The sequence below is a fragment of the Heptranchias perlo genome, chromosome 25 (assembly GCF_035084215.1).
Source record: "Heptranchias perlo isolate sHepPer1 chromosome 25, sHepPer1.hap1, whole genome shotgun sequence".
Taxonomy (NCBI): Eukaryota; Metazoa; Chordata; class Chondrichthyes; order Hexanchiformes; family Hexanchidae; genus Heptranchias; species Heptranchias perlo.
This window is the reverse complement of record NC_090349.1, coordinates 42224018-42244564: the sequence shown is the minus strand read 5'-3', so window position 1 is coordinate 42244564 and position 20547 is coordinate 42224018. Positions and strand designations below refer to the sequence as shown.

Here is a 20547-nt window from a genome sequence, read left to right as displayed (position 1 = left end):
AAATTATCTCACATTTTCCCAGAATTTTTGTGTATGTGCACAGTTTACTGTACACCTATTTTGAACACTGATCCTCTCCTGCATCTCTTTGCTATGCAGTTTTTTAAATGACGAGTTAAAGCTATGGTGTAATAAAACTGACATCGCAAAAGCCTAACGTTTTAAAAAAGAATCAGGGGAAAATAGATTTGGAAATCAACTCTCCTCTGGTCATTTTTGTTAGGCAAGGGTATGGAATCAAGGCTGGTAGAATGGAGTTAAGATACAGTTCAGCCATGATCTAATTGATTGGTGGAACAGGCTTGAGGGGCTGAATGGCCTACTCTTGCTCCAATGTTCCTCTGGTCGTTTGCTGTGTACCTTACTTGTATTCTTAATAATGGTGTCAAAGTAGCAAACCAAAATAATTATGATTTAGGGGTGTTCACCTGTGCAGATCCTTGTAACTTTTACAAAACTCGTACAATTACAGAAAATTGTGTTTGCCCCATTGTCATTCAGCCTCCTGTAAGCTTTTCCAGTCGGCCAGGCTTGGATGGAGTTCATCAAGGCATTAGGGAAGGAATTAGGCTTCAAGACCAGCCCTAGCCTGCAGAAATCACTTCCTTTACCTTTAAATTATGAGATGGTGTCGACGGGAGCTGTGCAAAAGTTCCTACCCCACAATCCAAATTCAACTGAAGGAAATAGTGGGGGAGAGGGATGGAGCAGAGAATGCCAAAAGAAATCTGCATGTGGTTTGTTTTAATATAAATGAGCAAAAAGCACAAAAACAAAACTCACTTTGTGTATAACATTGTATGTTGCTGCTCTAAAAACCTGATGCCTTTATCAGTTCTTTTGCACTGCGCTCCATCTTTGCATTTCTTGTTTGCGTGTCTGTGCAAATGTGAGTTTACTAATGAAAATGCTTTGTATCCAGATTTGATGTATCCATGTTTACTGTGTATGGTCTTTAAGAGTTTCAGAATCCTTTGCATTTTGCTTTCAGTATAAATTCCTGCTTGCTAGAATTGTGGATAAAGATTGATTTTATTTCCTTTTACCAAATTCAGATTGCATAGATGATTGCATGATGTGCATAGTGTAATGGGTTACCTGTTAATGTACCAGTCAGTATAAACCAGCTATTTAAGAAAAAAAAACAGTTCTCTCCCCTCCTGCGTTGAACCCGTTAGCCCGGGTCTTCAGTTTAGCCATTAAGCTGGCAGATGTGTGGCATGGTGGCATTTGTCCATGACACAAGGATGTGCCCCAATCCCAGCTAATTGTTCGGCCGGACATAATGTTGGAGATTAGCTGCGGCAGATCTTCAAGGACTGCGAAGGGGTAGCATGGCTGGCAGTCGCTGCTGGTTTGTAAAGTAGAAATCATGTGCTTTTTTTTAAACAAAAAAGTACTTACGATTACACAATCAATTGTTTTCTGATTGGACTTTTTAGCCTATTAAATTATAATGGTCCCCCTCAGCACATAGCATCGTCGGACACCAAGGATAAACAAATGATATTTTTTTTATCATTGGCATAACATTTCATTCTGTCTGCCTATAAATGGGCAGAAGTGCTGTATGTTCCCATCCCGTTCCCTTCTCTCTTTATCCCCCCCCCCCCCCCCCCAAAAATCACCGCTAGCAGGGTTAACAGGCCAGTTCCCGCCACATTATCACATTCTGCTGGAGTTACACTGGCTCCCCATTTACTTTTACTTTGCTATGGTTGTACAAGTGTCTGCTTGCTCAGGTAGCTGCTCTTCTCCTGCAAGTAGTCAGCCAATTTGCCATGAGGTATATCACAACTGAACCCATCCTCTCCTCACATGATGCCCACATGTGTCCTTGTTCAGCAGGAGTCACTGAATTATAATCCAAGATTACAAGCCCTGCCTGCTTTGCTTTTAATCTGTTTCTTCTACCCCTCCCCTAAAACTCTTGGTGCTGAAGCCAATTAGAACTTCCTACTTCTTGCCCTGGGATGATGAGCGCACACTGAGAATTGATCCCAGAACATTGTGATCCCTGTGGCTTAGTCCTACATTACTGTACTGTTCAGGAAACATAGGGAAGGAAAGAAAAGGGGTGGGTGGGTGGCTGTATTGATTAAGGAGAATATTGCAGTGCTGGAGAGAGAGGATGTCCTGGAGGGGTCAGGGACAGAATCTATTTGGTTACAGTTAAGAAACTATAGAGGTGCCGTTACACTAGGTGTATTCTACAAGCCACCAACTAGTGGGAAGGATATAGAGGAGTAAATTTACAGGGAAATTACAGAGAGGTGCAAGAGCCATAGAGTAGTGATAATGGGGGATTTCAACTATCCTAATAATAGTGTAAAGGGCAAAGAGGGGGAGGAATTTTTGAAGTGTGTTCAGGAGAACTTTCTTGACCAGTATGTTTCAGGCCCAACGATGAAGGAAGCGTTGCTGGATTTGGTTCTGGAATAAGGTGGGCCAAGTGGAGCAAGTGTCATTGGGGGAACAGTGAGCATTGTATCATATGGTTTAGATTAGCTATGGAAAGGGATAAGGAGCAATCTAGAGTAAAAATACTCAATTGGAGGAGGGACAATTTCAGTGGGATGCGAATGGACCTGGCCCGGGTAAATTGGAATCAAAGATCGGCAGGCAAAACTGTAATTGAACAATGGGCGGCCTTTAAAGAGGAGATGGTTTGGGTACAGTCTAGGTACATTCCCACGAGGGGGAAAGGTAGGGCAACCAAAGCCAGCGCTCCCTGGATGACGCAAGCGATAGAGAGCAAGATGAAGCAGAAAAAAGGGGGCATATGACAGATGTCAGGTTGTTAATACAAGTGAAAACCAAGCTGAATATAGAAAGTTCAGAGGGGAAATGAGAGGGGCAAAGAGAGACTGAGAATAGACAGGCAGCTAACATAAAAGGGAATCCATAAGACTTCTATAGGCATGTAAATGGGTAGTAAGAGGAGGGGTGGGACTGATTAGGGACCAAAAAGAGATCTATGCATGGAGGCAGAGGGCATGGCTGAGGTACTAAATGAGTACTTTGCATCCGTCTTTGCCAAGGAAGATGCTGATGCTAAAGTTGCAGTTAGAGGTAGTTGAGATACTGGATGGGCTAAAAATTAATAGAGGCAGTATTAGAAAGGCTGGCTGTACTTAAAGTAGATAAGTCACCTGGTCTGGATAGGATGCATTCTAGGTTGCTAAATGAAGTAAGGTTGGAAATTGCAGAGGTACTGGCCACAATCTTCCAATCATCCTTAGATACGAGGGTGGTGGCAGAGGACTGGAGAACTGTAAATGTTACACCCTTGTTCAAAAAAGGGTGTAAGGATAAACCCAGCAACTATAAGCCACTCAGTTTAACCTCTGTGATGGAGAAGCTTTTCAAAATGATAATCTGGGACAAAGTTAATTGTCACTTAGACAAGTGTGGATTAATTAAGGAAAGCCAGCACGGATTTGTTAAAGGCAAATCGTATTTAACTAACCTGAGAGTTTTTTGATGAGGTAACAGAGAGGGTTGATGTGGTGTAAATGGACTTCCAAAAGGCATTTGATAAAGTGTCTTATAATAGGCTTGTCATCAGAGTTAAAGCCCATGGAATAAAAGGGGCAGTGGCAGCATCAATATGAAATTGGCTAAATGACAGAAAACAGAGTAGTGGTGAATGGTTGGTTGCTTTTTGGATTGGAGGGATGTGTACAGTGGTGTTCCCCAGGGGTTGGTACTAGGACCACTGCTTTTCTTGATATATTAATGACTTGGACTCGGATGTACAGGGCACAATTTCAAAATTTGCAGATGACACAAACCTTGCAAATGTCGTGAACAGTGAAGAGGCTAGTGAGAGACTTCAAGTGGACATAGGCTGGTGGAATGGGCTGACAAGTGGCAGATGAAATTTAACGCAGAGTGCGCGAAGTAATACATTTTGGTAGGAAGAATGAGGAGCAGCAATATAAAGTAACGGGTACAAATCTAAAAGGGCTGCAGGAACAGAGAGACCTGGGGGTATATATGCACAAATCTTTGAAGGTGGCAGGGCAGGTTGAGGAAGCGGTTAAAAAAGCATACGGGGTCCTGGGCTTTATAAATAGAGGCATAGAGTACAACAGCAAGGAAGTTATGATGAACACTGGTTTGGCCACAACTGGAGTATTGTGTCCAGTACTGGGCACTGCATTTTCGGGAGAGGGTGCAGAAGAGATTTACTAGAATAGTTCCAGGGATGAGGGACTTTAGTTATGTGGATAGACTGGAGAAGCTAGGGTTGTTCTCAACCTTCTCTGCTCTAAAGGAGAGGAGATTTGATAGAGGTATTCAAAATCATGAAGGGTCCAGACAGAGTAAATAGAGAGAAACGGTTCCCATTGATGGAAGGGTCAAGAACCAGAGGACATAGATTTAAGGTGATCGGCAAAAGAACCAAAGGCAACAAGAGGAAAAACTTTTTTACTCAGCGAATGGTTAAGATCTGGAATGCAATGCCTAAGGGGTAGTGGAGGCAGATTCAATCGTGGCTTTCAAAAGGGAATTGGATAAATACTTGAAGGGAAAAAATTTGCAGGGCTACAGGGAAAGGGCAGGGAGTGGGACTAGCTGGATTGCTTTTGCAGAGAGCTGGCACAGACTTGAGGGGCTGAATGGCCTCCTTCCGTGCTGTAACCATTCTATGACACCCTACCAGACCATCCAAGAAGTTACCTTGTCCTCACCAGAATCTCAATTAACTTTTGTTTTGTTAACTTACTTTATGGTGTTGCCATTCCACACAACTTACAGCTGAAAGTGAGTAACATGCCTCTTGTGCTAGTTACCAGGCAGCATTCCACAGTGCCCTGGCAGTAGGGTGCAGTAGTGCGGTAGTTATAGTACTAGCAACCCAGAGATTGTAGGTTCAAATCCCACCACGTTGTGGAATTGAATTAAATAAATCTGGTAAGTTGTTGGCTAGCATCAGAAAAATAACTGGATTTTTACGACAATCCAATCAGTTCACTAATGTCCTGCAGGAAAAGGACCCTCCTAACCCTACCCAATTTGGCCTACATGTGACCCTAGTCCCACAATATATGGTGGTCTCTTAATAACATGGCCTTGCAAGTCACTCAGTTGTATGAAAATTGGTACAAAGCAGAAGGTCCACCAGCACCACCTCATTAGAAGGTCTTATCAGGGCAGCTAGGGATGGGCAATAAATGCAGCCTTGCCAGCATCACTCACATCCCACTGCCTGGATATTTTACTGCTTTGCAAGTTAGTTCTTGCCTTGCATACAGACTGTAAGGTTCTGTAAGAAATTGTTTCATAAAATTAGGTGAGCTTTTGTCGAGTGATGTAACTAATCTTTTCACAGCTATCCAATTATAACCGTCAAATATTTTTTGAAATCTATTTATATTGTAATGAATTTTCTTATGTTCTACATTTAAATTAACTGTGCTGACAATTGTAATGAGCTGCCAGGCTGAGTGAGTCTCTCCTCACTTTCATTTCTCTCACCTCTGCTGCCCCATATAATGGAATAAAGGCACAAAGAAAATTGTTGCGTTTTGTTGAAACTTGTGTCCGGTGTCTCCTGTAAAACCAGATCTGATAAATTGTGCATGGTCCAGGTTTAGATTCTGGTAATATTGGGTGATTTTTTTTTTCTGTGTGGTGAGGCGAGATCTAATAAAGGTGCTCAAAATTATGAAGGGTTTTGATCGAGTAAATAAGGAGCATCTGCTTCCACTGTCGGGAGGATCGGTAACTGGAGGACACAGATTTAAGATAATTGGTTAAAGGACTGGAGGGTAGATGAGATTTTTTTTTTACAGTTAGTTATGATCTGGAATGCACTACCTGAAAGGGTGGCGGAAGCAGATTCAATCATGGCTTTCAAAGGGGAATTGGATATATACTTGGAAAGGAAAAATTTGCAGGGCTGTGGGGAAAGAGGACTAATTGGATAGCTCTTTCAAGAGTCGGCACAGGCACAATGGGCCGTATGGCCGCCTCCTGTGTTGTAAGGTTCTATGATTCTAGGCCTTTCACCATATTGTATTTGTTAGTCCAAGAGGAAATTTCTACCACAAGTTTGAAGTTATATTCCTTCTAATTACAAGATACACAAGCTTTAAGTACCCTATTAGAATACTTTTCCCTCGTTTTGTCACTGTGTGATGGGTAAAGTCTGTGCTGTAGACATATATATCTCTCACTACAGTAGCACTTGGAGGCTAAGTGCCATAGTACTTTGGGATATTAATGCGCAGCATAAACGAAGGCTGAGCATCCCTGAACCAGTGAATTGTCAAGCTCGGACTTGGTGATTAGCTGAGTCGCTTCCTTAAGGAGGGGGTGAGGAGAATCTGTGGGCAAGTCAACCTTGATCAGTATGTTGGATCGATTGGTGACTGACACTGGCAGAGGAATTGGAACACACCTGGTTGCAGCCTGGTACATGGTGTGGAATGCAGATAGGTGGCCATAATGAAGGGAAAGAGAATTTTCCAAATGGAGGGGGGAGTATTTATATGTGCCCCAGTTCAAATGAAGCTGGTTGTCTGTGGAGGACTGGTAGTTGAGTCTAGATTGGGAAATTGTAGTTGCCATAGCAACATGAAAGTGCTATAGTTGACGGGGCCTTTTGTGACTAAATGATTATAACTTTCGAAAATTAGTTTGCAAACCCTCTGACAAGACATTTTATAAATAAATAAGCAGTGTTAAGCGCAGAGATCTTTTATCATTTAATTGTAATTCCTCTGCTGGTTTTTGTTATAGGTAGAATTAACAAAAGATTTACGTAGATGGTTTGAAATTATGATTTTGTTTTGAAAACAGGTACTGTGGACCCGTCTTTGAAAGAACAAAATGAAGAACAGATACGTTCACAAGCTCGTCGGCGCCTTGAAGAGCAACTCAAACAGTACAGAGTGCAAAGGCACCAGCAGAGAGTAAGTGTGTCTGGATACAGCAAGGTGGGAGCAGGACTAGAAATACTGCTCATATTTGTTCCTACTCTGTTGTGATTATACACAGCTTGTAGTAATTAACCTGTGTTAGCTTGGCTCAGTGATGGCACTCATCCAAGCCAGAAGGTCACTGGTTCAAGTCCCACTCCAGAGACTTGAGCACATAATCTAGGCTGACACTTCAATGCATTACTGAGGGCGTGTGCTGCATTGTTGGAGGTGTCAGGTGAGACATTAAACCAAGGCCCCATCTGCTTGTTTGGGTGAGTGTAAAAGATCCCATGGCATTATTTGAAGAGGAGCAAGGCAGTTCTTCTGGTGTCCTGGCCAACATTTACCCCTCAATCAGCACCTCCAAAAACAGAATAACTGGTCATTTATCTCATTACTGTTTGTGGGACCTTGCTGTGCACAAATAGGCTGCAGCTTTTCCCTAAATAACAACTGTGATTGGATTTTAAATCTAATTTATTGGATGTGAAGCACTTTGAGACATCCTGAGGGCATGAAGGGCACTATATCAATGCAAGTTCGTTCTTGTCTTAAATCATTTTATCCATTAATTCTATTTAATGATATTTCCATGAGTATTTTGTGGAGATCAGATCCTGAGTAAACCAGTAAAATCCCTGAACATTAAAATCTCTCTTCGGAGGCACATGGGAACAGGAAAAGACTACACTGTCCAATAAGCCCCATCAATTTTAACCAAACTTGATCCTAACTACTTGCTTTCTCAACATATCCCTCAATCCCTTCATTCTAACAAATTATTTACTTAAATGCCCTTCTTTGGTAACTTACTTCATTTACTGTTGCTCTTGCTATGAAATCGTTCTGCTTGAATACCCTGTTTATTCCCAGTTGAGAGAATGAATAGATGATCTGCTCCTATGGTAACCAGCTATGAGGAATTACACGACAGCTTTTAAACTCCTTTTTCCTGTCCACCTGTATTTCAGTGCTGATCTTTGCAGCTCTTGGTTCCTTCCTGTGCAAAATTTAATCTTTTTGCCATTTGTTTTTCCTGCATCTTTTTGTATTATAATTGTGCTCTATCTAAAATGACTCATTTTGATTTTATCTAGCATGCGCTCGTCAGTCACCTTGAGTAATTACCTTTAATTCTATAAAGGTTAATCTACTTCTCTGACCACTACAGCGACTTGCACTTGTACAGCACTTTTTAATGTAAGGAATGTTCTAAAGATCTTCATGGTTGGGGGGAGGGGGTGCTTCAGATACTGCAGGAAGGAGAGTGGACCAAAGAGAGTGGCTTTGAGGAGGACTTTTGAAAGTGGGGAGATGTGGAGAAAGGCAAAGAGGATCAAAAGGTAGCTGAAGGCTCTGCTGCTGAAGGTGGAACAGAGGGAAGGGTGGATGCACAGTATACTGGAGTCGGAGGAGTGGATGATGCAATTTGAGACGTAGGGCTGAAAGGGATTGTAGCCTTAGGGCTACACTAGGCCATGGAGGGATTTGTAAATAAAGGTAATAGAGCAAAAGAAATCCATGAGTTAACGGTGGAGGGGGCAGGGAAAAGGCTTGAAGGGACTGATTTAGGAACATAGGAATTGCTAGACGAGAAAAAAACCAAGCTCCCATCTAGTTCGCCTTCTACCATCAGTAGTCGCAACGATAATGGAGTTGTTGACTTACCATAGCAATCAATTTCTATCAATGAATCTACAACAGACCCAGACATGAGGCGAGGAAAACCCCAGTGGTGGAGAGCTTTGTGACCTGTTCCTCCCAAGCATGCTACACTTACCACATGTCATGTCTCAAATTACTCGTATACTGTATCACAAGATTTTTACATGGAGAAAAGGAGTTTGGGATTGTCCTTATCCTCCAGACTTGTATTGAAGTATTGAGGAATTTGTTATGGAGAGGACGAGATGATATTGCTTGATGTGGCATTGGAAAACCACGTGCCTTGTGTGCTCAAGCTTGTGGCCATCAGATTTTAGGATGTGACTGTAGGGTTTGTACTGGGGGGAAAGGGCATCAAAGGTAGAAATAAGATCTGTTGAGCAGGTCGAATGAGACAGCAATGTCACGGGGAGGGCTAGAGAAGTGGGTGGTGTTGAGGGAGCTGAGATGTCCCAGTTTGGAGGATTGGGTTGGAGGAGGGCATAGAGATGTCGATGTGAGAGATGAGGAAACATCCAACATCTTGTTGAATGCCTGAGTCATACTTAACACGTAGCTCCTAATTTTTCTTCTGTAATGCTAACTGCAATTACTATTGAAGTTTTAATTTTACTGAACTGGAAAGATCGTCTATATTGTGAGTAGCAATGTCTGAGGAGCCTCACACAAGTATTTCACAGAACAAGTCTCTGTCTCATTGAGGAACAGTCATTCAGAACAATACTTCTGCTTTTATTTTTCAGTCTAAGCAATCAATACCAAAAAATAGACTCACCAGTACTTTGGACCCAGAGCTAATGTTCCACCCGGAAGTACTTCCACGAGCGAGTACCCTCGCCTTGACTAAGGAATACTCCTTCCTGAGGACCAGCATTCCACGGGGACCCAAGGTGGGCAGCCTTGGAATTCCAAGCACTTCCAAAGATGAAAAGACTTCAAAGAGTTCCAAGTCCAGCAAAATAAGATCCCTTGCGGATTATAAAACTGATAGCTCAGAGGCTGGCAGTAGTGTTGGAAGGTCATCCAGTGTGGAAACATTAGGATCCCTTAAACAGAACAGGTCTGGTTCATCCACATCTGTCATATCTGAAATAGACTTCGCATCAGAAAATGAAGATAAGTTGGAGGCTTCTTTACACATAGAGGACAGTAACTCTGAGATAGATGGCAGTGAGCTGGGAGCGAAGCAAGATGAGAATGAAAGTGACAGCTCTTCATATAGCAGTGTATCCACCACGGGTATCTATGGGACCATGCCCTCACTGGACACCAGGCAAAAGACCACATATACTGTTGATGGGCGAGAAATTTCATCAGATGATATGGGGCAGTTCCTTTCTATTGGGGAGGTGTTGCAAGCTGCAGCATTAGAACACCAGAGCAAGGAGCAGGAAGTGAATGGAGCAGTGCGGAGCCGCAGAGACAGCATTTCCAGCAGGTAAATATGCCACAGCATTTCCAGCAGGTAAATATGCCACCAAATACAATTAAAGCAGTCTTAGTCGGGAGCTGTTCAAATTCAATTCTGAATTTGAGACTGTTACTGTATTGGACACCTGTTGGCACAAAATACTATTCAGTGAATTCTTAATAGAAGCAAATCCTGATTACACAGCTCAATCCTTAAAAGCACCAATCAGGATTTTTTTTAAGGGACTAAAAGACAAATAGTTCCAAATAGCCTTAATATCCTGTTTGTTTTGCCATTAAATATTTTTGTTTAATAAGGATGCTGATGGTTTCATCAGGAAAGTGCTGAGTCTAACAATATAAAGGAACTAGGTTAATAGCACTGAGTGCATAGTCATTAACCAATAGTGATTTTAAAAGTGATCTACCTTGAGTGGGCAGGCTCAGGAAGTCCTCAAAGTCCATTCTGTTTTCTTCCTTTCACTCCCTTCCTCCCTCCCCACTGTCCCAACTCTATTAAACGAGCACAGTCATCAGCACAGCACTTTCTAGTTTTTAAAAAAAAATCGAAGTATTTGAAATTGTTGATATTTCCAAATTCCGAGATGCAGAATATTCCCAAATCGAGGTTGATCTTTTATAGTAAGTAGTATTCCTTCTAAATGAGCTAATTTGTGGGTTGATGGGTTCAAGTTGTTCTTGGTTGTTGCTAAGCCCCCCGCGCCCCCCACCAATTGTGGAGCCAGGAGGTGCCTTCTATTTCTTGTGGTTGAAATGGCAATGAAGTAATTTCTTCTTCCTATAAAGCAGGAAGCTGTCCCTTAACTCCAGAGAGGCTCAGAGGCCAAGGGACAGCTTCCTGCTTTATAGGAAGAAGAAATTACTTCATTGCCATTTCAACCACAAGAAATAGAAGGCACCTCCTGGCTCCACAATTGGCGGGGGGCTTAGCAACAACCAAGAACAACTTGAACCCATCAACCCACAAATTAGCTCATTTAGAGGGAATGCTACTTACTATAAAAGATCAACCTAAAGGAACTTTCAAAAGGGAATTGGATAAATACTTGAAGGGAAAAAATTTACAGGGCAATGGGGAAAGAGCAGGGGAATGGGACTAATTGGATAGCTCTTTCAAAAAGCCGGCACAGGCATGATGGGCCAAATGGCCTCCTTCTGTGGGGTATCATACTATGATAGGTTGCAGCTTGAATGTCTGAAATTGCCATATGAGCGTGCAGGCAGTCACCAGATCAGCACAATCCTTTGACTGCTGGATTGGACTATTTTACAGGAACCACCTCAATCATGTGTTATGCTTAGGCTCTTTTCTATTCTTTAATTGTGTTTCATATTCAACAGATGCACGGTATCCCAAAGTAAAAACACTACCCCAGAAAAGGAGTTCTCCTTTCGACTCCTGGTAAAAGTTTCAAGGAACCAAAATAACACCCCACACACTGGACAGTGTCACTCAAGCTTGTGGAGCTGCAAGGCACTATACAAGGATTCCACATGAGCTTCTATCTATCCTGTCTCATCCTTTCATAATTTCTAATGGGAAAGAGCCCCAATGAATTTAAACTTATCCTGGCATCGTCAAAGCCTTGAGAGTACTGCATCCAGGGTGAATCTCCTCACTGGCAACCTGGTTTCATTACCCCCCCCCCATTATAAAAGGTTTGCTTCATTTGAAGATTAAGGAAGGGCATGCAAAATAAATAATATTGTTGATTCTATTACTTTATTAATTTGTATGTGTTAGACCAATAGCTCAGGAAAATAATGGCTTATTGCACAAATGGCTAGATTTGCATTGCCAACAGTTTTGTGATTCATGACACATTCATTATTGCTTTGGGAACAACTATTACCAAAAAATTTGAGTTTCATTAGTGGAACAAATATATCCACTTACCGCAAATAAATGGTTCGCAAATTAGTATACAAAATTGCAGATCACTGCGTGAATTCCAGATCAAACGGGGTTGCTGGAGTTTTTTTGTTCAATGCTGATTCTGTTGTATATGGCGTGTTCAGGTCAGCTGTGTTGTAATTTCGTTATGCAGTGTTTCCATGGAAAGCTCAGTGATTGGATCCCATGATGACCTAATGCAGATCCTTAAAGAAAAAATGCGACTTGAGGGCCAGTTGGAAGCTCTGTCTTCTGAAGCTAATGAGGTGAAAAATATTACTTTCATTGATCTGTGCTTAGCATTTGAAAAAAATTAAATGACATTAGTCACTACTGTAAATATTACTGAAATGTAGAAGATTTTGATTCAGTTTCCCCAATTTTTAAAAAATCATTGTTACCACTTGGTCTGTACTTATGAGTTGCATTTTCCAATCAACTCATTCCTTCATTTTTGGCTCTCCTTAATCAATGCAAACCTGTTGAACCATGAGACAAGGCTGGACTTCTTTAATTCACCAGATCTGTTGTTTTATTTTTATTTTACCGCCCTATCCCCGCATCCCTTGATTCCCCTAGAGTCCAAAAATCTATCTCAGCCTTGAATATACTCAATAACTCAGCATCCACAGCCCTCTGGGGAAGAGAATTCCAAGTATTCACGACCCTGTGAGTGAAGAAATTCCTCCTCATCTCAGTCTTAAATGGCCGACCCCTTATCCTGAGACACTGCCTTCTAGTTCTAGACTCTCCAGCCAGGGGAAACAACCTCTCAGGATCTACCCAGTCAAGCCCCCTCAGAATCCTATGTTTCAATGAGACCGAGAGAGAGACCACATGGTGTAATGCTACTTCTTTAAATCTGTGTGTGTGTGTGTGTAGTTTTTGAAGTTCATTGTCTATCTAATACAATCTAGGTTTTGTAAAAGTAAGCTTTGGACTGCTCATGGCAATGTAGAAATATTTGTGGCAGCACTTTCTCTGTCTTTCTAGCTCCCACGGGCAAAGTACAAATTCAAAATACCACTCAATCATTTTTAGATTTTTTTTTTCAATTCAGGAAACTGTGAAGGTCTTTGTGACCATGTGAATTGAGTTTCTGTGTAATTTTTCTTTAAAGGAAGTTATATGCTTGTCTCCAGGTGATCCGAAGCAGAATGTAGAGCAATTTGGAAAAGCATAACCATTCCTTAGTAAATGCAAAAAGGTCATCATTGCCATTCTCTTTAAATTCTAAGGGTTTGAAGGAGAAGACTGAATTGCAGGCCAAACTAGCAGCTTTAAATGCACAACTACAGGCACAGGATGAGCAGAAAGTGCTCAGTGAGCAGAAGCAAAGCCTGTTGAACTCTGAAGTGAGCACCTTAAGGCAAACGTGTTCCAGTCTGGAACAGGCAATGACTGAGCTGCAGACGAATCTTGAGGCCAAGAATGCCGGTTTAGCTGGGCTAAACAATGATCTTCAGGTGGCTGAGGAGCAGTATCAGAGACTGATGGGAAAAGTTGAGGAAATGCAGCAGACAATGTCTAGCAGAGATAATTCAGGTACGTCTTTGTGGAATGTTTTGAATCTGTACTCAGGAATTCACAGTAGGAGTGCATTTTTATTTCTAGTCTTCTCCCCTCCTCTCCTTGACATACTGACTTGCTGGGATACAGTTTCATGGGTGCTCGCAGCTAACCATTACCTTGCCCAATTTTTATTTTTGATGTTTGAACCCAGTGTTTGTCAGGGTGCTTTTTGCCTGTAGAGGGCATCATAGTAGAGCCCGATCCGGTTTTCAGGCACTTGCTTCCCAGAACGAGTAGCTTTATAATAATCTGAATTGGGAACCACAGCTATTTTTCCCTCTTCCCAGCCCAGGGGCAATGAGGCCATTGTATCAGCTCCAACTATTGGAATAGCTAATTCAGCATAGACCGGGAATCAAACCTCTTGGGTTATTGGGGGAGCTGATCACCCCCCCCCCCCCCCCCCCCCAGCTGTGAAGTGTCTAGGATGATTGCTACTTTAAAGGCAACATACAAATGTAAGTTATTGCCAGTTGTAGCATTTTTGATTGGCGTGGTCCAATCTGTCATGTGTCCATTCTCTCTCTAGGATTGTAAAAGTTTCTAAATATTATGACTTTGCAGAATGGTGAAATTCTATATGGATGTGACAGACAATGCAAAAATCATGGGAATGCCTCCTGGAGTTTTGTTGAATTTTGCAGCTAGTTTTAACTGTTACTTTGAGTTTGATTTTGTAATAATCTGAGCCTTATTTGGCCACTACAATCTGATTTGAAGACTGAACATTTATTTTTACATTTATTTAAACTTTTTTCAATATTTTTGAAATTTTCAAGAAGAAATTGGGCTTTTAGGACAACAGAGTTATAACTTGATAACTGGTTACATATTTGTTAACGTATTTTCCGCCATCTGTGTTTGATTAGCGTTGCTTTTTAGACGCAATTGTTCTCGTTGGATAACTAGTAATGGCTGTCCTTTTAAAGCTATCTTCACTGAGTTATAGTCACACATGGGAGATTTTGATATTCAAGCAAAAATGATTGGCTGGTTAGCCCGAGTAGGTACCTATTGCAATCCCATCAGCTGACCATGAAAGGTGTAGTCATTTTGCTTGCCCTCGTCTAGTCCAGTGACATCTTCCTGGACCTTATTTTAAAGAAGACACCTTCACGAAATGTATAAAACTAACCTACAGATTATTATTCTCATGTGATTTTAAAATGTTTTATTTTTCAGTTCATGACCTTCGACAACAAATGACAGCCCTACAGAACGAGCTTCAGCAGGCACAGTTGGAACGTGCCACTCTGAGGAGCCAGCTCAAGGCATCCCAGTCTGAAATAACTTCTCTGCAGCAGGTCAGACAGTGGTACCAGCAGCAACTGACACTGGCACAAGAGGCAAGGGTTCGCTTACAGAGCGAAATGGCAAATGTGCAGGTAAGGCACCGCAGTAGATTTTACAACCTTTGAGGCACCCCTGTTCCACTTAGTGAAAACTATGGTAGTACTTGGCCACCAGGAAGAGAAACAGACGCACTGGAATTGGCCAAATTTTATTGAGAATATAAATTCAAATCAAACCAATTTGGCTCCTTTCACATTCCAAGTTTGGAGTTCATCCATACTCAATATCTTTACTAATTGGCTCGCTTTATATTGTACACTTCAACATGTGGCTGTTACTGTTTTTCTTTGGCCCCTCTGTAAATGTGTACAAAATTTAGTTACAGTGACTCTTAGAAAATGGCTTCTCTGAGGTAAACTATAGCTTGTAGTGTAACCAAGTAGAACCATAGAATCAAAGAATGGTTACAGCACAGAAGGAGGCCATTCGGCCCATTGAGCCTGTACCAGCTCTTTGTAAGAGCAATCCAGTTAGTCCCATTCCCCCACTCTTTCCCCATAGCCCTGCAAATTTTTTGCCTTCATGTATTTGTCCAATTCCTTTTTGAAAGCCATGATTGAATCTGCTTCCACCACTCTTTCAGGCAGCGCATTCCAGATTATAACTACTCGCTGCGTAAAATTTTTTTCCTCATGTTGCCTTTTGTTCTTTTGCCAGTCACCTTGAATCTGTGTCCTCTGGTTCTCGACTCTTCCGCCAATGGGAATAGTTTCTCTTCATTTACTTCATCTAAACCCTTCATGATTTTGAACACTTCTATCAAATCTCCTCTCAGCCTTCTCTGCTCCAACGAGAACAACCCCAACTTCTCCTGACTAGTCACGTAACTGAAGTCCCTCATCCCTGGAACCATTCTAGTAAATCTTTTCTGCACCCTCTCTAACGCCTTCACATCCTTCCTAAAGTGCGGTGCCCAGAATTGGACACAATACTGCAGTTGTGGCAGAACCAGTGTTTTATAAAGGTTCAACATAACTTCCTTGCTTTTGTACTCTAAGCCTCTATTTATAAAGCCCAAGATTCCATATGCTTTTTTAACCGCTTTCTCAACCTGTCCTGCTACCTTCAAAGATTTGTGCACATATACCCCCAAGTCTCTCTGTTCCTGCACCCCATTTAGAATTGTACCCTTTAGTATATATTGCCTCTCCTCGTTCTTCCTGCCAAAATGTATCACTTCGCACTTCTCTGTGTTAAATTTCATCTGCCATGTGTCCGCCCATTCCATCAGCCTGTCTATGTCCTCTTGAAGTCTATTACTATCTTCCTCACTGTTTACTACGCTTCCAAGTTTTGTGTCACCTGCAAATTGTGAAATTATGCCCTGTACACCCAAATCCAAGTCATTAATATATATCAAAGCAATGGTCTTAGTACCGACCCCTGTGGAACACCACTGTATACCTTCCTCTAATCCGAAAAACAACCGTTCACTATTACTCTCTGTTTCTTGTCACTTAGCTAATTTTATATTCATGCTGCCGCTGCCCCTTTTATTCCATGGGCTTCAGTTTTACTGACAAGCCTATTATGTGGCACTCCATCAAATGCTTTTTGAAAGTCCATATACACAACATCAATCGCATTGCCCTCATCAACCCTCTCTGTTACCTCATCAAAAAAACTCAATCAAGTTAGTTAAACACGATTTGCCTTTAACACATCTGTGCTGGCTTTCCTTTATTAGTCCGCACTTGTCCAAGTGACTATTTATTAATTTTGTCCTGGATTATTGTTTCTAAAAACTTCCCCACCACTGAGGTCAAACTGACTGGCCTGTAGTTGCAGCGTTGATCCTTACACCCTTTTTTGAACAAGGGGGTAACATTTGCAATTCTCCAGTCCTTAGGCACCCCCCCCACCCCCCTTATCTAAGGAGGATTGGAAGATTATGGCCAGCACCTCTACAATTTCCACCCTTACTTCCCTCAGCCATCTAGGATGCATCCCATCCGGACTGGGTGACTTATTTACTTTAAGTACAGCCAGCCTTTCTAGTACCTCCTCTTTATCAATTTTTAGCCCATCCAGTATCTCCTCTACCTCTTTAGCTGTGCCTTTGGCAGCATCTTCCTTGGTAAAGACAGATGCAAAGTACTCATTTAGTACCCCAGCCATGCCCTCTGCCTCCATGCATAGATCTCCTTTTTGGTCCCTAATCGGCCCTACCTGTTTACTATTTATATACCTATAGAAGACTTTTGGATTTCCTTTTATGTCAGCCGCCTGTCTATTTTCATACTCTTTACCCTGATAAGTAAAGGATAATACACGGTACACTTAAAACTACTATTTTATGCGAAGCTTAGTGGTTCTGCAGTTTTGTTTCAGAATGATTTGGGTATGGTTTTTTATTCACAGGCTGGTCACATGACCCAAGCAGTGATGTTGGAGCACCTGAAGATTGAAAATGTATCTCTGTCTCAACAACTTACAGACACTCAGCAGCGATCCATCAAAGAAAAGGAGCGCATTGCAATGCACCTCCAAAATATTGAGGTGAAAACTAAACATAATCAGTCAACTGTGCTAGGCTATTGTGACTATTGGCAGTTATTTGCATGAAAATATAACTCAACAAAGTTCAATTTTCATCCTGCTCCACCTGTTTTTTAATGTGTACGTTAGTCCTGTGAAAGGCACAACACAAGTATTTTCTGTGGTTCTGAAAGCAGTAACACGTTGGAACAGCAGTATGTCTCCGATAGTGTTGACAATAGAATTCATAATGTTGTAATCCTACTATCAACAATCTGATCTGTTTGAAATGTAAAACTAGTTTAAAACCTATAGCTTAATCCTGTTTGACAGTTAGCACCCTGTAGTGGTCAATAGCATGGGATCGCTACCATTTCTGTCACACCAGTTGATTATGGAGAGGAGAGGGATTGAATGAGTTGGTGTATACTATTTACAGTTTTAACACACCCTTCTGAAGAGGAGTGAGGGTACAATTTATAATTTTAAAAAATGCTTTTAATTGTATTAACGTCCTGCCTCATTACAATACGAAGCTTAGTTACTGTGCACATACGCCATTTGCATTATTAGAGTCATCTTTAGTGGTTGAACTACTAAAAGCTCCAATAAGTGGGATTCATCTACCCAAAAACAAGGGACCTTAGCCAGTCTCTCTTGCAGTTGTACAGTACTGGAGAATGGATTGTAGAAACTGTCTGCTTTCTTTTGTACAGAGGATATTGTGGCTTGAGAGCACCCAGTCTTGGTCACTCCAGCGTAACTGGCCTTGAATGATTCATACTTGAACCTCTATTAACAAAACACTTCCAAGCAAAAAATGACCTAGTCACTCCACACAGTTAGGTTTGTAACTGGTTTCATTGTATTATAGTGTTTGAAGGTGACATTTTCCATGACAGGTTGATATGTTAGACCAGGAAAAGGCTTTCCAGCAAATCCAAGAGGCTAAGGCAATGGTGGAAGATGATCTGTCACGGAAACTTGAAGAGTTTGAGGAAGAGCGTGAGCATCTTCAGAAACTGGCTAATTCTGCTACAGCACTGGAGCGAGCGCTTGAGGAGGTAAGGAACCCTGTGTTTTGTAGAAGTGGCTGTTTCCTTTTGAAAATGTTACAAATATACTATAAGTCTGGAACTCAAAAGGAGAGAGGAGTTGTTGTGCTGCCAAACATGCCTCCCGGCAGGTAGACTAAATATCTGCATTTGCTCCTCTGCATGAAGTTATCAGCAGGTTGGACTGTTCAGTTCTGGCCGAGTCTGTCGAGAAAGATTGTAGACGCAGAGAGAGAGGAAATTGCAAAACATTTCAACCAAAGGTGAACTTTGCACCAAATCCAACATTTTTTTTTTGTTGCTATGCTACCTACTTTAAACAGCTGCAATATTTGAGGAACCCTCTGTTAGAACTGTGCTGCTCAGCGGGTGGGGTGGGGCGAGAAGAGAGCAAAGGAATTGAGGATACCTGTTACGTAAAGAGAGAAAAGAATGAATGAACTTTTATTTAGCAACTTGTTACTGCATCCTCTGAACATAAAGTATTTTGCAATCAAGGTGATATTACTTTTTGATGTGTATTACTGTTATTTTGTGGAAAAATGTAAGCATGTGCTTACAGCAAGATCCCACAACAGCAGATGAATGGATGACTAGGTAACTTTTTTGGTGGTTTTGGTTGAGGGAGGCATGTAGGACAAGATACCTTACTCCTCTTTGAATAGTGCCATGAAATCTTTTACATCCCACAGGATTTTTGAACAAGGAAACAAGGCCTCAGTTTAATATCTCTGCTGAAAGACAGATATGACAATGCAGTACTCCCTCAGTACTGCACTGAAGTGCCAGCCTAGAGTATGTGCTTAAGTTCACAGTAGGGCTTGAAATCACCACCTTCTGACTCTGGTGACATTGTTACTGCTGAGCCAAGCTGTTCGTCTGTGGCAACTTCCTATGATCAAGATTGTAAATGTGATTCCATGATCACTAGGTCTGCCGTGTATGTACAGATGAGGGAGGCTATTCAGCCCATACTAGTTCATCTGTATGGAAAGAACCAACAGTTCACCCATTACATTATTCAGCTGTTTCTTAAAGATTCCAGGGATTTTGTCTCTACAGCAATACCTTGAGATGCAGTCTGCACGTTGATGACTGTGAACAACTTTCTCACCTCTTTCCTGAATGTGAATTTGGGTTCCGTTATTCGTCTGTGACCTCTGATATTGCTCAACTGTAATTTTGCAGATAGTTGAGGTGGTTGGCATGAGTGATTTTTATTAATGTTGGTTGCATTTGTGATTCTCGCTCATGGATGTATTGAAAATATGTTTCCTCCCCAGGTTAGGTTAACCTTGCATCAACGAGAACTCCAATTAGAAGCTTTGCAACAGGAACAATTAGAGCTTCTGAAGCAGCTCACTGTCTCCCAAGAGACCTTGCACACCAAGGACCAATCCTTGAATGAGTTGCAGGCACGCTACGATGAACTGGAGGCCCACCTAGCAGAGGTACAAACTGAAGCAAATGCCAAAGATGATGCGATCCAGTTCTTGCAGAATGAGAAGATTGTCCTGGAAGTTGCTCTTCAAGCTGGAAAGACTGATAAGGATGTGCTGGAGGAGGGCACTAAAAGGCTTGAGGAGGGCACTGAAATGGTATCTGAAATCCTAGAACAACTTCGGCAGGAAGTCGCTGTCAAGACTGGGCAGGTAATTGGAATTTAACTGCACTGCACCATGCTTGGAAAATGATGAAGATTTCATAGTCTAGATTTTTAAAAAAAATATTCAGTCCATTACAAGTTGTGACCCATAAGAGTAAATTTCTGTGATACCCTTTCAGATCATATTTTCAGTCCTGGGTTATTTAATGTCAGCTTGTATGCCTTGTTGCTTGTTTTACAGTTTGGCAGTACCTATGTTTTTGAATGCCTGTACTTCATCAAATGTGAGTCAAACATTGGAGTGGGGGTTGTAGGGCTGGAGGAAGTTACAGAAATAAGGAGGGGTGAGGTCATGGAGGGATTGAACAAAAGGATGAGAATTTTAAATTTGAGGTGTTTGGGGAACTGGGAACCAATGTAGGGCAGTGAAGGTGGGTGTGATGGGTGAATTTGACTTTGTCGGGATCGGACACTGGCAGAAAAGTTTTGGATGAACTGGCGTTTACGGAGGGTGGAGGATGGGAGGCTGAGCAGGAGAGTATTGGAGTAATCAATCTGGAG

At 41.7% G+C, this 20547-nt stretch overlaps 1 protein-coding gene across 3 annotated transcripts in view; it reads left to right on the top strand.

Annotated features, from left to right (window-relative positions):
- Positions 1–20547, top strand: part of golga3 (golgin A3) — a 71786-nt gene that overhangs the window by 18079 nt on the left and 33160 nt on the right. For all 3 annotated transcript variants that reach the window (XM_068006139.1, XM_068006138.1, XM_068006137.1), the window contains 8 exons: positions 6811–6923; positions 9341–10035; positions 12077–12188; positions 13161–13467; positions 14677–14879; positions 17209–17346; positions 18228–18389; positions 19664–20032. In XM_068006139.1, coding sequence (XP_067862240.1) covers positions 6811–6923; positions 9341–10035; positions 12077–12188; positions 13161–13467; positions 14677–14879; positions 17209–17346; positions 18228–18389; positions 19664–20032 — 2099 coding nt within the window. The remainder of the gene's footprint in view (positions 1–6810; positions 6924–9340; positions 10036–12076; positions 12189–13160; positions 13468–14676; positions 14880–17208; positions 17347–18227; positions 18390–19663; positions 20033–20547) is intronic.